Source organism: Carassius auratus, unplaced genomic scaffold, assembly GCF_003368295.1.
Source record: "Carassius auratus strain Wakin unplaced genomic scaffold, ASM336829v1 scaf_tig00215810, whole genome shotgun sequence".
NCBI classification, from domain to species: Eukaryota; Metazoa; Chordata; class Actinopteri; order Cypriniformes; family Cyprinidae; genus Carassius; species Carassius auratus.
The window spans coordinates 311,811-338,177 of NW_020528252.1; the positions used below are offsets into that span (position 1 = coordinate 311,811).

Genomic DNA, 26,367 nt, shown 5'->3' on the forward strand with positions numbered 1-26,367 from the left:
GTGTGTTCACTGTTGTCTGTGTGTGCACTTTGGATGGGTTAATTGCAGAGCATGAATTCTAAGTATGGGTCACCATACTTGGCTGTATGTCATGTCACTCACTTTGAAATCAACTTATTCACAAATCGCACACAACACTATCGTGTCTCAGAGTGGGTGACAATTTCTCCTGTTCAAAATAATGAAGAACAATGCTAATGAATGTGGTGGCGTAAAAGGTACAATATGTTTTGGAATGTAGTGAAGTAAAAAGTTGCTCAATATAAAACTACTCCGATAAAGTACAGACACTTGAAAAATTTACTTATGTAAAACACTTTGTCACTGTCCACCTCTCATGTTTACCACACTTGCTAGTTAGTGCACTCATGATGCTTTATAAAGGACCAGAAAATTCACTTTGCCACTTTTCCAGTTCCGTTGTTTAACTGCATTTTGATTTTACCTCTGTGTACCAACTGAAAACTGATTATAATTTTTTAAAATGAATTTACATAGAGTCTGAGTTTCATGTCTCTGTGTGTAAATTTTAGTCTTAGTGATAGTCAGATGTAATTTAGCTTAGATTTGGGTGCCTTAGAGACGTAGTATGTCCTTGGACTTGGACACACATGTAGTTTGTTCATTGAATGCTTTGGTTTTTCCTGGAATAAAATTCAGAGGGAATCTGAGGTATAGAGACATGCCCAAAAGCTGCATTCCTCCACACACCCCAAACAGTACGCTTACTGTTTTCCTTCAAAATCGCTGTCGTTTTCAAGGCCCCTTTTTAATTGCAACCAGCATTCAAAAGCACATTAAAAATGATCAAATAGCCTAATGCAAGATTAATGAAATTCTGTAAATGAATAAGTGTTTCCAATAGTTAAGACTAGTAATTATGTTGGCCTCAAGCTGAGCCTCTGAAAGATGTTTTGTACTGTGATGCTTGTAAAAGGAAGTCAGAACAGCTGCATCAGACTGTGATAAAACCAAACTTCCTCTGTTTCTACCAAGCTCCTTTATCCAATTCCTTCCAAAGTTCAACAACTTAGACTTACTCTAATTACTAGAGGAAATTAATTAAGCCATCAATGTGATAACATGAATTATTCACATGGGATGACTTAGGGCCAATATGAACTGAGAACTATCATCCCCGTGCCTCTGAGGACCCAAGGCGGCAAAAAAGTGATTGACCCCAATTTGATGTTCTTTAACACCAACTAATCAGCAGAAGTAGAGTAACTGGCCTCCAGTAACTATATTATTTTCCCAACCTAGCAGTCTTAGTACAGAAATAGTTAGTAAAACGCTGGCTAATCTTGTTACTTGAAGGTCTGACCTGATGTTGAACAGCTGTAATAAGTAATTGAAGTAATCATTATGAGACTCATTTCTGCTGAACCAAATGGTCATCTTTCATCTGATTGTAATCCTTCCATTTGCTGTGCCACTTAAATCTGTAGATTTCCGATTAGATCTGTACTGTTCGGATTGATATACATGAAATGCACGTCCCTATATTTTAATATTTCTGAACTGTTTTATCTAGGTGAGAAGAGTGTAATAAAAGTTTGATGTACATAGAGGGCGATTTATGGAGCTCTGATTTATTCACGCAGAACATTGATAAGAGGCAGCACTGCCGGTTTGGTGATTTCTCCTTTTTTTTTTTTTTACATTATTTGATTTTTGTTTAAAATGTGTGGGTCTAGCATCAGTGACAAGCACACTTCCCACATATTTTTCCACAAATATTATGGGAGGCAGCAGAATTATATTTTATTCACTCACAATAATTGAAAAAATCAACTAGAATATGTTTTAAATCAGCTTTCGAATTAGCACACAGTATTAGCAAACCAATTTAAAATCCACTTGCCTTGTTCGGCATGAAAATACAGGCTTTCAAAGTGATTTCACATCCTATACGCCCATAAGTGGTGACCCAAACTGTGTACTATGATAAGTGAAGTCAGCTTGAACACAAATTACGTTTTTCTCATGAGTAGATATGGCTAGAACGAATATTTGTAGATCTCCATGCACATTCGTCTGCAGCGGCATATGAAAGTCTGTGAAAGATTAGCTTTTCATACTTTACCAGTATGCTGCCATATCATTATTGAAAGTGTCTCTAGTGGTTATCTCATCCTTGTCCAACTGCATGGAGTTGGAGTTCAAGACATCCTGTATCCTCGTGTAACCTCTGCAGTGGTGAAGCGAGATAGTGGGCTGTTGTCTCTAAAATATCTTGGCTGAATCACACAGCAGGGAAGCAGAACCCACTATTTCCTGCTCGCTTCTTGATTTGACAGCATTTTTCATCTTTACTACTGGAGACGGCTGTAATATCAAAACAGATTTAAGGATGATTCGTGTCAAACGTGTTGATGGTATTTCATGGAGCAGTTGGTTAAGTGGTAACACAAGACTCTATAAATGTCTGGATAAAGAATGATGTTAATGCATGAGAATGTATGAAATATTCATAGCTTATTATACTCCCCCAGCATTTCTTTAGGCAAAGACCTAAAATGTGTTTAAGCTCTGTATTTGTTTTAGTCTGTTTTTATGTTGAAGTTTATTTGTCATTTAGGAACCTCTTGGCAATGCTGGAAAAAACAGTAGCAAGTTCCCTCACTCTGTTTATTGAAGATAGATTATGAATTGCTAGATAGATTTGGCTGATATCTGTGCATGAACTTTAAGACATTGAATGTTGTACAAAGCATGACCTGGACATATCCTGTTTAACCTTTTTATGTTTCCTCCTCCTTCCAGAAATGTTGATGGACTCCACCACAGCGACCGCAGAGCTCGGTTGGACAGTATATCCAGCGTCCGCAACCGGTGACAGCAGTATAAGTGTAAGTTCTCTTTACATGAACAGATGTCTGAGTTTGCATGAAATTATCCAATAATGCTACTTGTCTGATGATTGTGACAGAAATTGGATGTGAATCCGTATTATATAATGCCAAAAAGACTAGCCTCACGCCTGCTCAGCACCCACTTGTCAGAGAGTAATTAATCACCTCTTCTTCATCATCAGGATCTATGTTCTTCCAAACGGATGTGGGGAAGAAAAATATATTCCTGTAAATTAATTTTATTTTTTAATTTTATTATTTATTTATTATTTTTTTATCATTTTTTTTTTTTTTCCAGATTCAATTTTTTCCATTTAAATCTTTCTGCAATACGTTTTTTTTTTTTTTTTTTTTTTGGGTGACCTTTTTAATGGTTCAATTAAATTGTATTAATCAGCAGGTGTAGTTGATAAAAATTGTGAAACTTATATAATTTAACATACATTTAAAAAGTTTAACAAACATTACATTATTAGGGCCCTATGAGTCTATCTGTGAAATATCTGTGTTTAAGCATGTCAAATTAGTTGAATGCACAAAAACAACTTAATGTATTAACATTTATTTTTACAATAACCTTATGAAATGAAATGTTTCGTTTTTTCATAAATTCTGTGTTGTGTATTTTAATATTTGTGGTTATCAAATGAAGGCATAAAACAGTATTATTATTATTATTATTTAAATCTTAATGAAATCTTTTAATCAAATGAAAATTAAATAAACGTTGTTCTTATTTTTATTTTGCAAACAAAGAGGATATACTAATAAAATAAAACATGGGAGAAATATTGTGTGATTATTCCTTAAAAAAAAAAAGTTTTAATAGTTATATAGTAGTTGTAGTATTACATGCAATGCATTCTACTGCACAATAGTAATATATTTCTGACTTATTTATCCAGTTAAAGCAAACTTTTGTTTTAATAGGTTGCCATGAATACCTTCAAGTTTCAGTGTGCGTGTAATATGATGAAAGTTTTTGTCAAATGAAATGGTGAAATGCTAATGCTCTCAGAGCAGATCTGGGGATGTTGTTAATGTTTATGCAACCATGTCCTCATTTAGTGAGACGACAGATGCTGAAATTACCGTGAGCGTCAAACACGCATCAGTATTGTAAACGAAACCATGCTTCTGTGCCATTCATTGATACAGAGACATGCAGAACGTGCAGCATTCTTTTTGCGGCTCAATATTTACAGATACTAGTCCATATAGTAATTTGATTTAAGTGAAATGACCCACTTTTGTTCAATTCACCCAGAATTTGACAAATTCCTTGACATTCTGCGTAATACAGTAAATTCAATTTTTATGATTCCATGTTTCTGTCCACATTTTCCATGCAGAAATGCAGAAATCATAAGGCCCTAGTAATTTGCTGGTGTATTTCTGAAAAACCACTCCCTATTTTTATATTATAATTATTTATGTTTCTGTATCAGTTTTGGGGGATGGTTTAAATTATACCATTCCATGCGTCTGGAAGCAGTAAAATAAAAATGGAAGACTGTGTGTGTGTGAGAGAGAGAGAGAGAGGGGGGACTAAAAAAGTGGTGCAAGAGAAGAGGATAGAAGGCTGACATTGTGGTTAAACAACTTCAAAGTTCTTCAGATATAATTTTGCTCACCATCTTCTTTTCAAACCTTGGGGCATGCAGCTTTTTTTCTCCTGTACTGATTGGAGCAATCAATATAAAAGAACAAAGAGGTCCGGTGTCTCCGGATCTGAGACTCTGGTTTCAATCTGCACTGAATAAGATTCACCTCTCCTTTTCCTTTCTAACAAAAGAAACGGAATTACACATGGTTTGTATCACCATATCTTTTCCATCTTTACAACTCTAAAGGTTTAACAAAACAACTGCAAGCATCAAATTATTCCAGTACCACAGTTAATAGCGAGAAAGAATGGCTTAATATAAAGTGACATGAAATATCACATGGTTCAGATGCAAATGTGTTCTCTGTTTTGACACGTTCAGAAACGAAGATGTCTAAAATGGCCTCAACATCTCATTCGTTCATGGATTCTTCAGTGAGGAATGCTGGGGATCAGTCCAACTTTCCCTTAGTTTAGTTTTTTTTCAGTTATTCTGCTGTCTGACACTATATACATTATTTTCACATTTCTTAAAGTAAATGAAATATGGAGAATAGTCATAGGAAGACATATCATGCTTTAGCTTCAGTAAGGGGAAGGGTGGTCCCCCACAGCAGCACTAAACAGGTGGGATTCTGTAAACCTCATAGAGAGAAAGGCCTTAAGTTATTGTCTTACACTCTTGCAGAGCCTTGTGGGTTTAACTAAAGTATCAGTGTCAGTCAAAATATAGAGAACCCCATCAACAGTTGGCTTTCATGCCACCGAATATCTTTGCAAAACAAACCCCTGTTGCCGAACTGTCGAGGAGAAAAAATCCAGATGTGGTTCACTCATTCATTCTTTCATTTGTTCACATTTGTGTGCTGAATTTATTCGAAACACTTTGATGTTTCATGCAGGGGAAACATACTGTATAGAACGGTGTAATTATGGAAGTTAACACCTACATTAAAGAAATATTTATGGCAAGCCATTATCACAGCCAGGTGTGAGGAGCACATACTTCATGTGCTTTCTGCTGTTATTATGTTTGACTGTACCTATTACTCCACATGACTGCATAGAGACTTGTTTGGACCTGTGCAGCTTTTCAAACGCATGTCATTTCAGATATTGTTTAATACGTTTTTAATTTGGTCTTAGATTTTTGGCATGTACAGGGCATCCAGTAATTGATTTGAGCAGCTACATAGAATCAGACACATTCTTCATTTTACTTTAAAAAAAAGAAAGTAAGTGGTAGAGAAAATGCTAAGTTGGAGAGCACTCCAATAAACAGCGTTACGTGAACTTCTTGATTTCTTTCTCTTGACCTCACAGTTTAAATCATTAAAAAGCTTGAAGTATTTATATATAAATACAATTTCACTGATTTTTAATTTGCAACTGCTATTTGCAGTGGACATCCTCGTAATGCTGCAGATTAAATCATTACCCGCTTAGTTAGAGAACAGTGTTGCAGGGGACATTACAAATGTGTGTAAATGTTCGAACTCAGTGTTGGTCATGCATCTAGACTTGTTGCTTACTGATGCAGAACATGAAAATATGCCAGGACATTTGTGTAACGAATCGGTGTGATAATGTGGTTCTCACTAGACTGCCTCGAGGTCCAGATCAAAGCTCTGTCATTAGTCATCTGTGACTCTATTTGCATGCTTATAAACAGCTACTGTCAGTTTTGGAAGTAATGAACAATGAAATGAAATGTGATAGTGTTAAGGGAAGTATGCTGACAAATGCCCTCTGTTAAAGGGATAGTTCACCCAAAAATGGAAATGAACAATTTTTTTCTAACCCTCAAAACAGTTGAATCTGATTATGATTTTGTTTTCTGTGGAAAATGTTGAAGAATGCCTCTTTTTTCGCCCTCCATTCAATGAAAGCCAGTGAGGTCCAAAACAACAGAGACATTGTTCAGAATATCTCATATCATGTTCCAAAGAAAACAGCCATACATGTTCAGAATGAAATCAGGGTGGGTAAACTATCCCTTTAACTTAATTAAAGTAAGTTGTAGTTTCAGTGTTTCTGATCGGCATTGCACAAGATGTTTCAACTGACACTAACCACAAATCAGAACCGCCTTAGAAAATCATTCGGTTGGGATGTTTTGATTTCGAGGTTTGTCTGGAAGACCTAGGGTAAAGTTTAAAACATTGCAGTTGACAAAAGAAAAGGGAAGGAGAGCTCTACTATGTCTTTATGGTTATTATTATGCTGCACAATTGAAACCCTTGGTATGCTGGTGTATACCAAGCTATGAATCAAGGTGGAAAACCCTAGAAGTTTCATAGATATTCCTATAGAGTCAATACTAGGAAATAAAAATCTAGCTGAGAGGAGCTATAACAGATTGAATACTTGGACTGTATTTGCATCGAGGGTATGGTGTAGGTTATTGAAGAAGTCACAATTAGTGAAACAAGCTGGAGTAATAAGTTAGCTTGCATTTGACCCAGGTTTACAGAGTTATCAGTTCATTCCAAATACGTTTGGATTAGAAAAGCAGGACTTTTATAGATATCTGCAAGTTAGAGATTACTTTAACAAAAAAGTTAAAAGTATATTGACGGATATTGAAATTGAACTACAATATTTTTAAATCCATAAAAAAAAAAGATGGTTTCAAGATTATATGAATGTATACAAGCATCTAGAAACCATTCGCCAATATACCAAACAAATATGGGAGAAAGTAACAGATGAAAACTGGTTAGATTTAAATGTAATACAGACAAATACTACAGACTCATGGTCCTGGAGGGAATTTGTATTTGAATTTGGACGTTTTTTTTAGAACTCCCAAATTAACAGCTTTATATACAGGCACACTGAATTTTTTTTGTTAAGAAGTATCAGTTGAAATTGAAAAGATAATAATAGTAAAGTTCAGCTATTGGTTTATTACATTATATCTAGGGAAAATACCAGTAACTTTTTTAGACAAGGATAAATACTTATTAAAGATACTTTATATAGCAGTAGGAAAGCCATTACTCGTAAATGGTTGAAGGTTGACCCCCCCAACAAGGGATCAATGGTTAGGAATGGTAAATGAAATATACTATATGGAGAGACTTACATTTATACTAAGGCTCAAATTGGAAAAATATAACAAGCTTTGGGGAAAATGGATTATGTACATAGATCATTTATGAAAGTGTAATATTGTACAGTATATCAAGATGTTGGAAATATTCTTCGATTTGACATTATAACAACCATTATGACTATTTGTTCTGTTTTCAAAAAAAAAAAAAAAAGTATATAAAAAAATCATTTGGTTCAAAAATTCCACTGACGATTGATATATGAAACAATATTTTACCATTGTTTGGGCTCCCCTCAACGGGGAATCAAATCTTTGTGTGGTCACTTGTCAAACATGATATAGATAGACATAAGGGTTAAAGGAGCAATAAGGAGCTTGTTTGTCTGTCTTCACATGTTGTGCATTACCAGTGGATAGAGGTAATTGAAGCTGACTGCCAAAGACAGCTCAGTTTCTATGATCACCCCTAATTTTTTGTCTCTCTCAATCACTTTCTCTCCCTCTGTCAATCTTTCTAATGGCTGGGAGCTCAGTATCTCGCGTAGGGTTGTAATCCCACTGCACTTTGTGCCGCTGAAATATCTGGATGTCATTTGTCCCACACGTCCCCTCAGGACAAATGTCTCTATGCAACTCTATCTGTCAGATTTCCCACAACTGCAAATTGGGAAACTTTCCCAAAGGAGCTGTCATACATGCTCCCTTTCACCCCTCTGTGTGAATTATGTATTTATGCAGATTTACTCTGTATATCTTTGAGTCCACGGACTGCTTTGCTGTGAGATGTGGACTCAGCACATTTCACTGAAGGACTCATCAGCACCGCTCAACTAGTTACAAATGCTCGAATACAAATGACAGCCCTGGGAGAGCTTTAATTGCTGGCTTTGTGTAAACTTCATAAGGTTCTGACAGTTTATTTGTAAGAGATGCTGAAGTCCAAATGAAAGTTCAGAGTCATGTCATAGCGGCACAATTAATATAACACAAAACCTTGATCGCAGCCAATTTCTGCTTCCACTCAAGCGAGACTTTTTCATAATTCAGCACAAACTCACGCCTCTTCTCTAGCCGGGAGAGCCTCTGTCTGGGAGACTTATAGATCACAGCTCGGTTGTGAACTTTCTTTCGTCTTGGGTGGCAGGGGAGTTAACATTTTTAAACTTCTGTCCACAAGAACATTGTGTCATGTCTCCTTTTCCCAGTGCAAATTACAAGTTTTATTTAGTTCAGTTGTGACTGTTTTTTTTTTTTTTTGGAGGGGGTGGATTTATTGAGATTAGTAACTTTGCTGTGCCAAAGACACTGTTTACATTAAATTCGTCATATCTGAAACATGCTGTTTGCCAAAGTATTATCAACATCATTAAGGGTGCCTTTAGGGATGTTCATGGAGGACACATTTTTTGCATTCAGAAAAATCAAGACGGAGGGGCAGAAGGCAAATGTCTCCAAAACTTTAACAGTTTTTAACTTGATAAATACCCATGTTGTAGGTTTTTAGGATGATGTTTTTTAGCACAAATGGCATGGGGTGATTTATATGCCTCAATTTAAAACGGTCATGAACTGTTTTTTTTATAATGTTCTCTGAGGTTCACTTAGCATAATGTTTGTGTGATTTTACATCAAAAAACATCACAATTTAGAAGTAATGGGCAGGCTGTTTTTGTAGGCGAGTTGCTTTAAGACTCACAAGTAAACACCCACCGCTATGATCGGCTAAAGTTTTTTTGCTTATTAAAATAAGAGGTGGATGCTGCTGTGATGCACTCTGAAAACAACATGAGTCATTTGGGTTAAAAACATATGAATGCTCAGTATATACATATCAAACAATCTGGAACAGACAATGCAATAGTGTTAAAGGCACGTTTACTCACACAATGTGTTGGATTCACTCTAGTCAGACTCAGCTTTACATCATCATTTACTTTCAGTCTCTCTGAAAAGCCTGCATCATACTGTCTTTTTAAAAATGAATCCTTAGCAAAGTAAAGCAAACAAACAAACAGTGTTTCACGGATGCGATCTGCTCTTTGCTAATTTTACCCTGTGTTTACATGTATCAGTGGGCGGGGCTAAAGAGGCAGAGATGCAGAAGCAGGCATTAATCTTCTCCTGCGAAGGTGATGCTTAGTCACACTATTACGTCATAAAATGACACATTCAAAAAGGATTAGTTTTCGTTAAACTAACAAGAAAGTTCTAAGTTTTGAAACTTGTTGTGTAATATGTGAAAAGATCAAAGGGAAATTTGATTTCTCATTTCATGACCCCTTTAATAATTTGCAGAGTTGTGCACTATTTAAAATCAAGAATGCATTTTTTTTCATTCAGATTTAATTCATGCTAGAACGTTTATAAATACTGAATTTTAAGGTTGAATGATATACCTCTTTGAACTATGGATTGTTCAAACGTTAACTATGAAATGTAATAATAGTGACGCTTGACTTAATTTAACATGCCAAATATCTTGTTGAACTATCACAGGACAGTTGTAGAATAAGAGAGGAACACTGACTCCATTTAGTCTGTCAGATCAGGACCATGTGGACCCTAGTCCCAGGTTGTGTTCTCTTCCAGTGGACTGAAACCTTGGGTACTGCACTAGCAGTTCTCCTTATTTGCTTGTGACCCTAAAAGCATTTGAATCCTTTTTTTTATATCTTAAAACACAGTCACCCTTTAGCCACACTCCCACTGAAAGTCCAGGAGAAAACCTATGGTAATGAAGATGTTTCTTTTAATTTCACACTTACACTTGATCGCTTGGCTCTTATTATGTCTCATTTGGGTCTCCCCTTTGCCTCTGATGAAAGACTTTTTGATGGCACAAAGGGAGGCCTTCTGTTTAAAGTCTGGTTTGTTTGGAGCATCTTTAACGCACTCCTTTTCTCGCCTCATCTCATTGTGCAGTATTCTCACTTATACAGGCTCTCATTAGCAACGTTGCTTTTTTTATTCATTCTTTCTAAATTGATTAGTCAAGAGTGACAGACTACAAACAAGAAGATGCTACACCCTGCCTTCCCTTGCCCTTTATTCTCACCCCATTTTGGTTCATGGAAGAATGTGTCATCCTTAAGAAAGGTGGCAAGCCAGTGATCCGAGACACATCTGGCTGTTTGAAAAGCTCTTTTTACACACACACACACACACACACACATACACACGTTTGTTTTTGTGAAAAGTGGGTTCATCCCATAGGCGTAATGGTTTTTATACTGTACAAACTATATATTCTATAGCCCTACACCAACCCTACACCTAACCCTAACCCTCACAGGAAACTTTGTGCATTTTTACTTTCTCAAATAAAGAAAAAAAAAAAATGAATTCTGTATGGTTTATAAGCGTTTTGAAAAATGGGGACATGGGTTATGTCCTCATAAGTCACCCTCTCCTTGTAATACCTGTGTCATACACATGTCATTATATAGAGTTGTGTCCTGATATGTGACAAAAACAAGAGCACACACACACACACACACACACACACACACAGACAGATGCAAAACACAGTGCAAGTGTTAATGACCACAATCCTATCCAGAAACATTTCAGTTCATCTCGGCTGAATAACAGCGATATGGGAATAAAGAACAAAAGCTGTGAGGAAAGAAAGCTGTTTTAATTAGTGCAAGATGGTTTGATAGAATGGAGGTCTTGTGCAGGCATGACTTTCTCCCCCAACCTGTCAAAACTCTGTCAAAATCCTTGTTAAGCAGCAACTAATTTGGGAAATTATGTCAGCTGTTAAGTGAAGAGTAAGACACTTGAGGGGTGGGTGATTTGGGGAGGGATCATATGCTTGTTGGGCTTTGAGGCTGTGGTGGAAAAAATGTTTCAAAGTGAAGAAAAGGGCTTTCCCTGTTGGACGAGGTCAGGACTTCTGTGACTGGTATTTGAGTTGTTTAGTGCTGAAAGCCTGTGGCTTTATCGCAGGCAAGTTGGCTGAAAACCGCAATGAAGTCATCTGGAGTCACTTTAGGCTGAGCAATGAAGTCCCTGGTGCATATAGCCTTGTACCCTTCATGCTTTAGTGTGCACAATATATACTTGTAAATTTTACAAGTCTTTTTCACTCTATCAATTGGTGTTCTGTACACTCTGAAAAACATTGTGTTATTTACTGTACCCAATATCTGGGTTAAACATATCGGGCCACTTTGTTGGCTTATTTATACAGGTATTGGGTTATTTCTATAACAGCGCAACCAGTTCGATTAAAATATAAAATTTTAAAGGTCAATCATCACAACTTGACAGAAGATAGAGGGGTAAATTATTATGTGTGTGTAATGTTGTTTTTGTTACAAAATGTCTTAAGCTCAGACACAGTAATATTGGTATTTTTCCTGTGAACATGTTTACATCTTCCTTGTCAACTGAAGTTGTAATCTGTTTTAGCTGCACTCTTGACTAACGACATGAGCACTTTGTAGCTGATCAAATTTAATTGTGTATACAGGGGCAGCTGTGCCCTAATGGTTAGAGAGTTGGACTTATAACCCGAAGGTTGTAGGTTTGAGTCTTGTTGCTGGCAGGAGTTGTAGGTGGGGGGGAGTGAACGAACAGCGCTCTCTTCCATAATCAATACCTATGGCTGAAGTGCCCTTGAGCAAGGTACTGAACCCCCCAGTTGCTTCCTGGGCACTGGATATATAGCTGCCCACAAGTAATTCAACTCAAATTATGAAACAGACTGAAGTACATTAAGTCTTTGGTTCTTTAAATTGTGATGATTTTGGCTCACATTTAACAAAAACCCACCAATTCACATCTCAACAAATTAGAATATGGTGACATGCCAATCAGCTAATCAACTCAAAACACCTGCAAATGTTTCCTGAGCCTTCAAAATGGTCTCTCAGTTTGGTTCACTAGGCTAAACAATCATGGGGAAGATTGCTGATCTGTCATTTGTCCAGAAGACAATCATTGACACCCTTCACAAGGAGGGTAAGCCACAAACATTCATTGCCAAAGAAGCTGGCTGTTCACAGAGTGCTGTATCCAAGCATGTTAACAGAAAGTTGAGTGGAAGGAAAAAGTGTGGAAGAAAAAGATGCACAACCAACCATGAGAAACGCAGCCTTATGAGAATTTGAGTGAACTTTACAAAGGAATGGACTGAGGCTGGAGTCAAGGCATCAAAAGACACCACTCACAGACGTGTCAAGGAATTTGCTGAATCACAGACAACGTCAGAGGCGTCTTACCTGGGCTAAGGAGAAGAAGAACTGGACTGTTGCCTATTGGTCCAAATACCTCTTTTCAGATGAGAGCAAGTTTTGTATTTCATTTGGAAACCAAGGTCCTAGAGTCTGGAGGAAGGGTGGAGAAGCTCATAGCCCAAGTTGCTTGACGTCCAGTGTTAAGTTTCCACAGTCTGTGATGATTTGGGGTGCAGTGTCATCTGCTGGTGTTGGTCCATTGTGTTTTTTGAAAACCAAAGTCACTGCACCTATTTACCAAGAAATTTTGGAGCACTTCATTCTTCCTTCTGCTGACCAGCTTTTTGTAGATGCTGATTTCATTTTCCAGCAGGATTTGGCACCTGCCCACACTGCCAAAAGCACCAAAAGTTTGTTAAATGACCATGGTGTTGGTGTGCTTGACTGGTTTCCTCACTTTTTCTGGATGTTTTGACAGTTTAGGGAGAAATTATACATATATTTAATTTGTTATATTTCAAGGGTTTTGGAGTTTTTTTTATTTTTATGTAGTACTCTGAGTTGTGGTACTCTTGAGTCAACTAAGTTAAATCCTCTCCTCTCCTCTCCTCTCCTCTCCTCTCCTCTCCTCTCCTCTCCTCTCCTCTCTTGACATGAGGGTAAGAATTTTTAAGTAAACTATGCCTTTGTTGCTTTTTGATGATTTTTTTAGAATCAGAATGTATGTTTAACTATGCCAAACGATGCTCAGTTGTTTTCTCATTGTGAGGGGAAAGATTTTAATTATGCTAATGCTGGCTTCATTTCTAAGCTGCCAAAAGCACCAAAAGTTTGTTAAATGACCATGGTGTTGGTGTGCTTGACTGGTTTCCTCACTTTTTCTGTATGTTTTGACAGTTTAGGGAGACATTATATATATATATATATTTTTTTTATGTAGTACTCTGAATTGTGGTACTCTTGAGTCAACTAAGTTAAATCCTTTCCTCTCCTCTCCTCTCCTCTCCTCTCCTCTCCTCTCTTGACATGAGGGTAAGAATTTTTAAGTAAACTATGCCTTTTTTGCTTTTTGATGATTTTTCTGTATGTTTAACTATGCCAAACGATGCTCAGTTGTTTTCTCATTGTAAGGGGAAAGATTTTAATTATGCTAATGCTGGCTTCATTTCTAAGCTGCCTGAAGAAAAAAAAAAAAAAAGGAGGCAGCCCAGCAATAATAAATAATTGTGTAAACATTAAAGTGTATCACCTTTTCTTTGTCTCTATGTAAGCTATCCATCTTATTTCCCGCTAGAGTGGGCATGGCCATTTGTAAATTTAATGTGTCTGGCTTCTGGTCTCATCTGCTTTCAGCTATTTTTAGCTGCATAATAACGGATCGTTTTGCTTCCTGATATTGCAAACTTTAGTTTTTTTTTTTTTTTTAACCATATTATTTTAACGTATTATCTTAATTATGAACACACTGGTTTGTAGTGCAGTTTTACCATTTACTGGACTTTGTTATTCTTCACGTTCTTTCTCTACAGTGGCTAATGAACATCTACAGAGTCTCACACATTCACAGAAAAAGGCTTACTTCCACGTTGAAAAAATAAGGTGGATATTAATAATACATATTTTTTATACAGTGCGAGTAAGAGATAAAAATAAATAGAGACCAGAATCACCACAAGCCAAAGCCAGCCAAAAGCCAAAACCCAAGCCAAAGCCAGCCCTCTCTATGGCTAGTGCCAGTGCCTGTTGGCAAACTAGGAGAATTTTGCTCTCTTTCCCACCTCATTCCACCTGTGCTCAGTAAAAAAGAAAATGGCCCAGGTGCTCGTAAAGCCCTCCAGATACCTGATGCAGAAGTACAGACGTGTCTATAACATATTTTCTACTGTCAGGCCTAGCTACAGTAAATGACCTGTAACCGAAATCCAGTGTACCATTGTGCACATGACCATATATTTAATAATTTATACAAATAGAATAATTAGATGATGATTAACCATTATAATAAATAAAGCATTTTCCTCAATATGGTAGCTGAGGGTTAAATTGAGTAATATTTTTTTTCTATTTTTATTTGAAATGTAAATCGTTTTAACCCTTATTTAATTTCTCATCGTCTATATGCTAAAGTAGGTAAAAAATTTCATATAAAACAAATCTCTAAAGTTTTGTTTTCTCATTTTCTCTCTTTATAGTGGGAAGAAGTAAGTGGGTACGATGAGAACATGAACACCATTCGTACCTATCAGGTGTGTAATGTCTTCGATGCCAACCAAAATAACTGGGTGCGCACCAAGTACATCCAAAGACGAGGGGCTCAACGCATCCACGTGGAGATGAAGTTCTCTGTGCGAGACTGCAGCAGCATCCCAGGAGTCCCTGGTTCCTGCAAGGAAACGTTCAACCTCTTTTACTATGAATCAGACACCGACAGGGCCACTAAAGACTTTCCTCCATGGATGGAAAACCCTTGGATCAAGGTGGATACCATTGCTGCAGACGAGAGTTTCTCGCAAGTAGACCTGGGCGGACGTTTGATGAAGATTAACACAGAGGTTCGCAGTTTCGGCCCCATCTCCCATAAAGGTTTCTATCTAGCCTTCCAGGACTACGGAGGGTGTATGTCGTTAATTGCTGTGCGAGTGTTCTACCGGAAGTGCCCTCGCACTATTCGGAATGGAGCCTTATTTCAGGAGACGCATTCGGGAGCAGAGAGCACCTCACTGGTGTTGGCGAGGGGAGAGTGCATCCCTAATGCGGAGGAGGTTGACGTTCCCATTAAACTGTACTGTAATGGAGATGGGGAATGGATGGTCCCTATTGGCCGCTGTATGTGTAAAGCAGGTCATGAGGCAGTGGAGAATGGAACTGTTTGCAGAGGTAAGCACGCTTTTCAGTTAATGTGTAGTGGTCTTGTCATGTTGCACAAAACGTCTAATTTCCAGGTCGCAGCTTCTTCTGTCCCTGAGTACTGAGAAGCAGAAAAGGCTTTGTTTGCTTGTCTGTGTCTTTTGGTTTTCTGTTGTATTTTCAGTGCACTGTACTCCTGGTCTCATATGCTGTAATAAAAATATCTAACCATCTGGATACATTAAAGCATAACAGCATGTGATATTAAAGCTTGTTCTCAGAGAAAATATTGAAACCCCACTGGCAAAATTAGTCTTTAAATTATTAAACGCATAATTATTAGAATACGGAGCCCCACACATGACATGCAAGAAAAAAATATTAGGCTAATCGTGTGCACGATTTACTAATTCGTTCACTCAATGTACTAAAACATGCACACGATTACTATTGCATTCCCTTGATTTACTATTTTGTTCACGATTTATAAATTGTGTGCACGATTTACAAATTCGTTCCCTCGATTTGCTAAATCGTGCGCACGATTTAGCAAATCGAGGAAATGCAATAGTAAATAGAGGGAACGCAATAGTAATCGTGTGCACGTTTTAGCACATTGAGGAAACAAATTAGTAAATCGTTCACACAATTTATTTATTTTGTCTTTCATGTCATGTGCGGGGCTCCGTATTATAATAAATTAATGATGATTAGAATATTACAAATATTATGTTTTGTTAAGATATATTGTTTGAAAGCAACGAAACGCACACGTTTGCTTCATAAATATATCATGTTTACAGCTTTTTAGATACCTTTTACATTTCAAAAAAAAAAAAAAAAAAAAAAAAAAAAATATATATATATATATATATATATATATATATATATATATATATATATATATATATATATATAAACACATATGCAAGGAACAGATAGTGTTAGCATTTCTTATAAATATTGCAAATATCCATGTGACACACCAATACCATATAGATATTGAGTACAAAGTACTTAACAGTTTTACGGAAAGATCTCTTATCGCCCATTTATTTTTATTTTTTTGATATTTGTTTTGTAAAAAAATAATAATAATTGGATTTTAAAAACCTACAAGCTACAATAAGTATTTCCTTCTAAGCTGGAGTGCTAAATCTCCAGAAATGGCCTGCTGTTGATGTTGTGGTTTCACTGTGATATCCCAGGCAACTCAAATGTGTTGATGTGGGTAGTACAGCTGTTTTCTCCCCTTTTACAGTATCCCTGTGCAGCATCAATGTAAGCTGGCCCTTTCACAGCGTGAGTGTATTGATCGTTTCTTATCCAAACCCCAGCGCTCCTCTCCTTCAGCCTGCCTCACCTGTAATTCAACTCGCTCTACAGCAGGAGCTCTTGATTCATCCGACGGCGGGTCCTGTTCCCACAGCAACGGCAGCCTGCAGACAGGCTCCACGCTGACATAGACGACACAATAAAATGCCCACATGTGTTTCAGATTCCCCCCACCCCACTTCACACCCACTCGTACAGACAGATGCGCACACACTCACACAGCCTCTTCGTAAGCCTGGCTGTAATTACCACACCGGCTCCCCGTCTAGGCCAGGATGAGCTGTGATAATAGCCGCTCATTGCCGGCACTAACAGGGCGGCGCTCTGCTGATATGCATTCAATGGCAGTTAATGAGTACAGTCACAATCCTTCCTCAGGAGCACCTGTCATCATCATGGAGCAGTCTACTCTAAATTAAAGAGCCTACATAATTATACACATTTGGTTGTTTTTGACAATAATTAATTGTAATTTACTTCATGCTACAGATTGTAACATCCCAATGGTCTGTCTGGACTTGAGGTATCTCTATAAACACTGGGTTTAAAAACAATATAATTGTGATTGATTGTAATGTAGAGGCTCCTAGTCAAATCAAACAAGCTGTAAAAAGGTGCTTTCACGTCACACTGTCAGTGTTTTGCTGAAAGACTGTAACTCCTAACAGAGAGAATAATGATCCTAATCACTGAGCATTTAGCTCATCTCCATAAAGCCTGGTGAATATTAATGCATCAAGGAATATTTCATAATATTTTATGACAACAGGACATGATTGCAAATCTTGGTGATAGAGTGCTAATGTAATATCATTTCTCCAATCTTATATCACCACTTATGGTCCCATGAGCTAAAATATGTTAATGAGGCACTAGTACTGACCTTGGATCAGCACTCTTAAGGTTAAAGAAAACTGATGGAGTGTCATAGTTTTTTTAGCATTGCTTTGATGTGTTTTGAGGATGTAGAAGTTGCTAAATTTGTTTGAAATCAAGTAGAAATGCACCAAACAATTTTCTAAAAGCTCTGATTTCATGAACCAACAAATGAACATTTTACAGCATTTGTTTGGGCAGTTTTATTTTATAAATATTGTACATATATAATATAGAATATACTTATTCTTATACTTATATATTATTATTACTATTATTATTTTTTTTTACATTAACCAGAATTAATAAATTCTGCAAAAGTATTTCAAGCAATCTTCAACCTTGTTGTAAAATGTTGCTGAATTACATATATATATATATATATGCGCGAATAGATGGATTGATGGATATATATATATATATATATATATATATATATATATATATATATATCTGTCCATTTCACAATTCAAGTTTACACTCAATAATTGCAAGGGAGCAAATTCTTTATTTCTGAATTTGGGTCAACCCTGGTTAGAATGCAGTTAAAAATATTGAATCACTTAAAGAGAACTTTCAATATTTATGAGACCCAAGGCTATATTTACAATAAAAAAAGTTAGAAGAAAACAGTTTCAAATCATTTAAGATAAAAAAAGGGTTATTGATGGTGGTTTGTCTAGAATATACATAAGCGTTTTGATCGAGGTCTGCCTTCAATTCTGCCAGCCATTTATCTCTCTGGCAGGGGAAAGCTGATACCGCTGCATGAGACAATGTCAGGACTGTGGTCAGTGGTCGGGGGATGGGTTAATGCAAGAAAGAGGGGCTTTTTAACTGCTGAGAATCGGCGTAATGAATTGATTTGTGAAAGATGTTTTCACTGGGATGCCTGGGTATCCTCTTACTTTCTGGTTTGCAGGAGGTCACAAGATCTGCAGATGAAAGATCTGTCACTCAGCTACTTTCACAACTTGACTAACACTTTATGCAGATGCCTCACTACAAACGAGTGTGTAATTACGCATGTTTTAATTAAGTCTTCAGCAGCACTTTTGCCAGATAACGCTTCTTTTACATGATGTCTGACAAAATATTAACAACATACCAATTTGTTTATGCATGTGATGGCATTGGCTTCTTGTCAGAGAATTGAGATCGCTTTACTAACAATATTAAATTTCCTCCCAGGGAGGCACTGTAAGTAAATAAAGCATGCCAGGTTCCTTTAGCAGAAATGCCCTTTATAAAGACAGATCTGATTTCGTTTAGAGATATGTGAGACGAGGGGAGACCCTCCAGAGATGCACAAGGTGTTGTTTGCAGAACGTGTTCATTTGAAATGGTAGCATAATACTCAGAAAGACATAATAGGAGATATGTTCATGGTTAGGCCAGGGGCTCTAATTCTTCAAACAATAGTCATATTTTTCACAAATTGTAATTTAACCACAGAATCTATAGAATACAGGTTTAGAGAAGTGTGAACTATAGGGATATATTACTGAACATAGCAAACATATTGTACACTGCAAGTTTTAAATGTTCTACAAATGACCTTAAAACAGTAAATTCACTTGAGAAGCAACACCGCATATTAATACTGATACAAAGAGTTGTTTTCAGGAAATATGTCTGTAATATTAATGTTTTTATTTTCCTCCAATGCCAACTTTCTTTCTTTTTTCAGTAGTTAAAAAATGTTCCTGGAAAACTGGGAAACAAGACAAAACTATGACACATACCCATAAGCATGAACATCAAATGAACACAAACAAATGCATCGGCACTGGGGGACTTCTTGGTGAAGGTATTTTAAGCTACATAGCATTGTCGATGAAAGACAAAGTGATTGTTTTGCTAAAGCTGATTAAGTGCAGGCCCTCCACCTGTTGAGAAATTCTCATGAACTTGAGTCTGATGAAAGAGAGCGAGCAGGTTTTACAGTCGTAAGCATTAATCATATGTTTCTCAAGACTGTGGCTGTGCAATCCAGATCCACAACAGTTTATTTATGGCTCTACAATTATACAGCACAACAGCTCTACATTTTAGACATTATAAATGGGAAATCCCTCAAAGCTGTTTCTAAAATGTTACAGCAGACAACAACCGAGAAACACAAATCGTAAATAATAATGATGTGAATAATTCACAAACTAACTTTTGCTTCCAACCACAGCTTTGGGTTTAAATTAGTAGGAGACAGTAGAGTGATGGCACATTCATAGGCAGAAGATTAAGGCTGGGGTTTCATGTAATCTTACAGTAATTCTCAATACCAAAAAGACAACCATGCCATGATGATCTATATGTTGAGGAAAGGAGTAAAGGATAGTGGGTCCTCTCTGGATTCAGAAGACAACGAAATCATCAAAATGCACAGACACCATTGAGGCTCCCTTTATTTGCCGTGGCCCATCTGCTTTTAATGATAGCTCTAATAGGCTAACAGCAAACGTGGGGTGCTGCTATGCTTGTGGTCAGCCTGAAATCAGCCTGAATCCCAGGGGCACATGAAAAAAAAAAAAAAAAAAAAAAAAACTATTGTCCCATCAAAGTCTTTCGGCCCTCCGTATTTAAATGAAGGGATTCTCCAAGACTCTTTCCCCAGACATCAAAATCGAAAGACAATATTAGACCCAGCTCTGGTGCTCAATCTGTCCCAGAGTATTCAGTCACGAGCATTGATGTGATCCCATGTCCATGGATTGTAGTGCTGTTCCACTGAAGTGGCCTCTTACCACATCTCCCCTTCAACACTTGTTCAAGGAATTTCCTGCGTTATCTCATGCTGATGTACACATACACACATTTCAGAATATCAGGGCTGCAGTGTTATAAAAGACCTCTTGACTTTCTTTTTGCCCTTATCCCACACCTAGTGAGTATGTACAATACAGCCCTTTTAGCAACCATTTCCAGCCAGCTTCAATCCACATGTGACACATGGCAGGCTTTTATGGCTTAGCTTCTAACTACACTGCTCTTTAATTGGGAAAGTAAAGAACACTAAGCAGTGAAATTAAACCCTCTCATATTAAATTGTTCGCTCTAGAGCCCGACTCCGGGAGTGGAAGTGTGACAAAGAGCTCAAAGTGCTCTTGGTGACAGAAGACACACGGTAGAGCCAACAAGTCGAGTCCATAGCCTCGTCGCTCACAGCCCTGTGGCCAGAAAATAAAGATTCCTCTGCGCTAGCCAACGATTAGGATCACAAGTACCATAGGAGCTGTCTACCCACCTACTGAGACCTAGGGGAGTAGTGATACACTTTTATTTCATGGAGATTTCAGCTAGTTCAGCTGTTTTCTTTTTCTCCTGGCTTCTTTTTTTCATCCTTTCTGAAGCAGAATAGATGTAACATTTCTGAAAACTAAAGCTATCCTCCCCACTCACTCACCCACACTTGCTCTACTGAGGAGTACTCGTCATTTGTCTCTCAGCAAATTCATCTTGAAAGTGATAATGCCAGACTGGAATGACTGTGAATGGTCTAGAGCTCAGCAAGCATGATGTCTTAACTTGTTCCACATGCATCTTAGCGCAGCAGGTCATTAGCTCACATCTTAACTGGGATTCTAATTGTTGGAGTCCTATGATCTTAAGAGGCTGTAATCACTATTCTGTGGCATCACTGATCATTTGAGGGATTTGTCATGCCTGCCTTTCTTTCAGGACACCTTAGAAAGTTCTCAGAGTCGAAGACCGAAGGCTTAAGAGGTGTTGGTGATAGAACTGTTTATTCTAGCATGACTAGGCTGTGGTGGAAAAGAGGTTTCTCCTTTGGATGTCAGAATGCAGATGCTTTTTTTCATACATGGGACCTCTCACAAACATGCAAAAGATCTCTTTCATATGTTTTGATTCATGCTCTGACCACTGAAAGGCCTAGATAGGATCCAGTATCAGTTTGTCATGGGTCGAAAGGAAAGAAACAGGTTGTGCATCTTTTAAAGAGCTACAAGTCTGCACTAACCACTGGCAAATAACGAAAAAGGGGTTACAGAAAGCAGGGCATGTTTTGTCGCAAATGCCATTCAATTCTGGGGAAGAAATCAGGATCAAATAGCAGTACAGCTGTTGCGCCGCCATGACAGAGACTGGTGATGGATGAATTGGATTGACACGCAAGCTAATATAAATTGCAATTCTTTAACCTTGAGTGACATTTGAGGTTAGTGCGGGGTTAGGAATTTGTTACACTTCAAGCCTTTTTCAATAGATTTTGATAGATGGCTCTCATGCTGATGCGAGGTTAGGGCTGCTATCTGTGTCACGCTGCGACTGTCCTTACTGCAGGATTCCAGTTGTTCGCACTTTGTTGACCTCCAGCTATGTAATGAAGGGTATAGGCTACAAAGTGTGTCGTTTGCTGATCTGTCATATGACCTCACAAAGATCACATAGACGATCTTGTTACACTGTATGTTAAGGTTCTGCAAGGTTTTACTTCAGTGTGATGTGCTCCACATGTGGCTCGAGAGAACTTTTGAAAGGTTGCATTCTTTCATTCTGGAAGCAAAAATAATAAATTAGCTACACTGGCCGGGTAGAATGACTATATTTATAAAAAATAAAAGAGAGAGAGAGAGAGAGAACGATGTATGACTAATGAAATATGAAATATTGGTCATATTTGAAGGTATATTTTGCTTGCTTGAAAGTTTTTATTATTTTATGTGTATGGTAATGTTTAAGTGTATAGTAACATTTTAGAAATAATTAATTGTATTTACATACTTTAATAAATTTTTCTTAGCACATTTTTATGTATTTACTATAGGTCTTTTTTTTGCATATTAAAATGTATATAAAAAAGAATTTATTGGGAAATGCTTAACTCTAATGAAAAAGATCTTACATTATAAAAACGTATATATATGTATTATTATTATTTTTTGGGGAATGTGTGATACTTACAGTTGTGATACCACATGTCTTTCTAGGAGTGTCTCTTTCCTTCATGGGGATAGATTTTGCAGAGTAGTAATGGATTCTAAAATAAGAAACCTTTGCTGACAAAAGGTCTCCCTACATGATGTCTCCGGTCCCCTCTCTCATGGTGATTAAAAATTTAACAAGAAAGTGGGTGAAGGGAAGAAGATAAGAGCATGTGTTCACCCCTTGACTGGATCATCAGTAATGGACATACTGTATTAATATCAGCTGTCAGCTCTTCAGACAATGCAAGTCTCTCCTCTTGTAGAGTGCTCTCCAAAGAGCTATTTTCCTGAATGTGCAATATTTTGTTGCTAAAAATGCAGTGTAAAAGCTTTGGGAGCAAGGGACCAAAAAGTAAAAGGCCAGAATTAAAAAAAATAAACACAAGATATGAACAGTGTTAGTTGACTTTTCAGAACTGAATAGAGCTCAACTGTTTAACTCTGCCAAACAACATGAATGATACATACTGGAGAAACAAATGTTTGCCATTAGTTGGACTTGGTGGGATCTACAGAGCTTTGTTTGATAACACTTTGTAATTCATCCAAGCAATAAAAATGTAGACAGTCTAGGTTTTTGGATTTGTCTGTGCCAAATTGCTACATATATATATATATATATATATATATATATATATATATATATATATATATATGCACACACACACACACACACACACACACACACAATCGAACAGATTCATTAAGACATGTGTTAAGTCAGTGTTCAGTAACTATATAGTCTGTATATTCAGTCACTAGTCTGTTGCACAGACACTTGCTTCTAGTTTGGCGCCAGACTGATGGATTCAAAATTTTAATTCTCACACAGATTCTCGCCTTTTACTTCCTCACAAACGCTTACACAGGACAGCTTTCAAAAAGATACTTCAGATTCAGGTTTGTGATCTTAAAATCACAATTCACTGCATCAACCAGTTTGAGCGGCTGATTGGAAGTGACTCAAGAACAATCAGTCAAGATCAGCCCACCTTACATAAAGGAGTGTGACATCAGTAAGATAAAGCATCTTCATCACATCTGGATCAAGTCAAGTAAAGTCAAGTCTGCTTTATTGTCAAGTCTTCCACATGCACAGTACATACATACATACAGAGAATTTAAATTGCGTTACTCTCAGACCCTTGGTGCATACAGATAACACTAAAAGTAGAACATTAAATAGATAATAAAATAATACAATATACAGTAAAACTATACAAATATACAAATAGGTCATGTAAAAAGAAAGATAAGTAAAGCAGCAGATGGCAGATGGCCATACCACACAGTGATGCAGCTCATCAGAATTCTCTCGATGGTGCCCCTGTAGAAGGTGCACATGATGAGGGCCAGGGATCTGGCTCTTCTCAGTTTGCAGAGGAAGTAGAGATGCTGCTGTGCTTTCTTGGCCAGTGCTGTGGTGTTGTCGGTCCAGGAAAGTTCCTCTGTGATGATGAGCACATCCAGGAACGTTGCTGCTTACTCTCTCTCCACAGTCGCACCGTTGATGGTCAGATGAGCATGCTGAGTTTGCACGTTCAGAGAAAGATTGTTGTCACTGCACCAACTGGCCAGGCAGCTCACCTCGCTCCTGTAGTTTGTCTCATCTCTGTTGCTAATGAGATCCACCACTGTCGTGTTATCCGCAAATTTAATAAAGAGGTTGGAGTTGTGTGATATACAGTACTTCACTTTCCATTCATCTGAGTTTTTCTTTGATGCTCACACTTAAAGTTAACAGGTTATTGGCAATGTGATTGTTAGTAAGTCATTATTGGAACATATAGTGTTAATCACGAATTATGTTTAACATTGGAAAGTTTGACTAAGCTGTTTTTAGGAACATACTTGTTGCTCAGGCTTTCGGGTTATTTCCAACAGCCTGCAGTTAAGGAGCACCTATCTTCACATAAGCTAAACGTTATAATACATTTTGTTGGGGGATAATAAATTAAGCATTCTTCCCCACTCTCATGGGCTTTATTGTGCTTACCCTCCTCCATCCTCTATTCCTCCACATACAGGCATGATCACATACTGTCTTGTCCACAGAAATCAGCTAATCGTTTCTTAATCTTGTCCAATCTTATTTACAGACCTGTGTCACTTCTGGATGGAATTTTATATCTGTTGCATATTAAAAATTCCGGTAATTGCATTAGGCTTTGAGGGTTTCAAACCTCAGTGAGGTTTGCTTGTGGACAGCTCAGAAGCCTGCCACCAAAATCATTTTCAGGACTTCGATAATAATTGTAATCAAACAGAGTGCTGACTGAACATTATATTTATAATATTTACCACGTTTGATGTCTATGATATCACCAAGCACAGTAGTAGTTTGAAAATTGAATTTAAAAAAGATAATTCATATTTAAAAACCAGCTGACTGTTTGTCTAATTCCGGCCAAATTCTTCAGTAACCAAGCTTACACTCTAAAAACTGCTGGGTTGAAAACAACCCAATTTGGGTTATTTTGACAACCCAGCGCTGGGTCAAAAAGGGACGAACCCAGCGCTGGGTTGTTTTAACCCAACCAGTTGGGTTATCATATTTAACCCAGCCTGCTGGGTTGGCCTTTTTTATGGTTTAAAATGACTATATTGCAGGGTTTAAAAAAACAGAGCGGGTGTTTTTTTATCACTGTATTTCAGAAGGAAAACTACTGTATTCAGAAAATGTTCGATATCATTTCGCATGTGCTTGATAAGGCAGCGTTTGTGAGCTCAGCACCGCTCTGCAGCCGTTACCGGAGAAACCTACCTCTCCCGCTCTTAGCGCCTCCTGCTGGCAGAAAATAAACTCGCAGAGTGCAGCCATGTGGGGAAACAATGCATTTCTACGTTAAAATTAACCCAAATTGAGCTAGGCATTAAACCTACAAATGTTGTTCATTTTAAATATCACTTTTACACACAAATAATAATTACCAAAAGGAAAATATTTATTAAAAACAAGAGAAAAGTCAAAAAGTAACATGTTAGAAGAAATGCAGAAAAGGATGGCATTAACAACTACAGAGTTCATAAACAAAGCATTGAACATTTGATGAATATAACTTAAGATCAAATTGGACTTTGTTCAATTGTATAAAAATATACGAAAACACATACAATAAATTTACAATTAGTTAGTTTTTTTTCCAACTATTCTGGCATGACAGTACACAAATAAATCACAACATTAACTTTGATATTATAACCTTTAACAGACGCATGTGTGTGTGTGTGTGTGTGTGTGTGTGTGTGTGAAAGAATGTGAGCAGGTGTATGAATGACAGAGTGTAAACTTTTCTACTAAACAACACAGAAAAAGCATTTAACTTTTTTTTTTTAACAAATTATACACTTACAGTTTGTTTCATTGTCCATGAATACAGATCATGCATCACGGTCAATTTTCATGATCTCTTTAGCATAACTGATGTAATCATGAAGAAGCCCCATCAGCACAGCATCTGACATCTTCTACATCATCCAGGGCAGCGTCCTCCTTTAAAACCAGTGCTGTTTAGGGGAAAGAAGATTCTCCTCCCTGACCAGGATTCATCCCAGTCACCGCCTGCTCTTCATCAGTGGCCTAGAAAGAGAAACACATTTGAAAAAATTTAACATTTAATTAAACTATCCATTTTCAGGTAGAGGTGTATTCACATCCGTA

At 37.3% G+C, this 26,367-nt stretch overlaps 1 protein-coding gene across 2 annotated transcripts in view; it reads left to right on the plus strand.

Moving 5' to 3' along the window:
• The window catches only part of LOC113095944 (ephrin type-B receptor 2-like), a 141,315-nt gene that overhangs the window by 58,700 nt on the left and 56,248 nt on the right, over positions 1–26,367 (plus strand). For both annotated transcript variants that reach the window (XM_026261304.1, XM_026261305.1), the window contains exons 2-3: positions 2,767–2,852; positions 14,895–15,579. In XM_026261304.1, the coding sequence (XP_026117089.1) occupies positions 2,767–2,852; positions 14,895–15,579 (771 nt within the window). The remainder of the gene's footprint in view (positions 1–2,766; positions 2,853–14,894; positions 15,580–26,367) is intronic.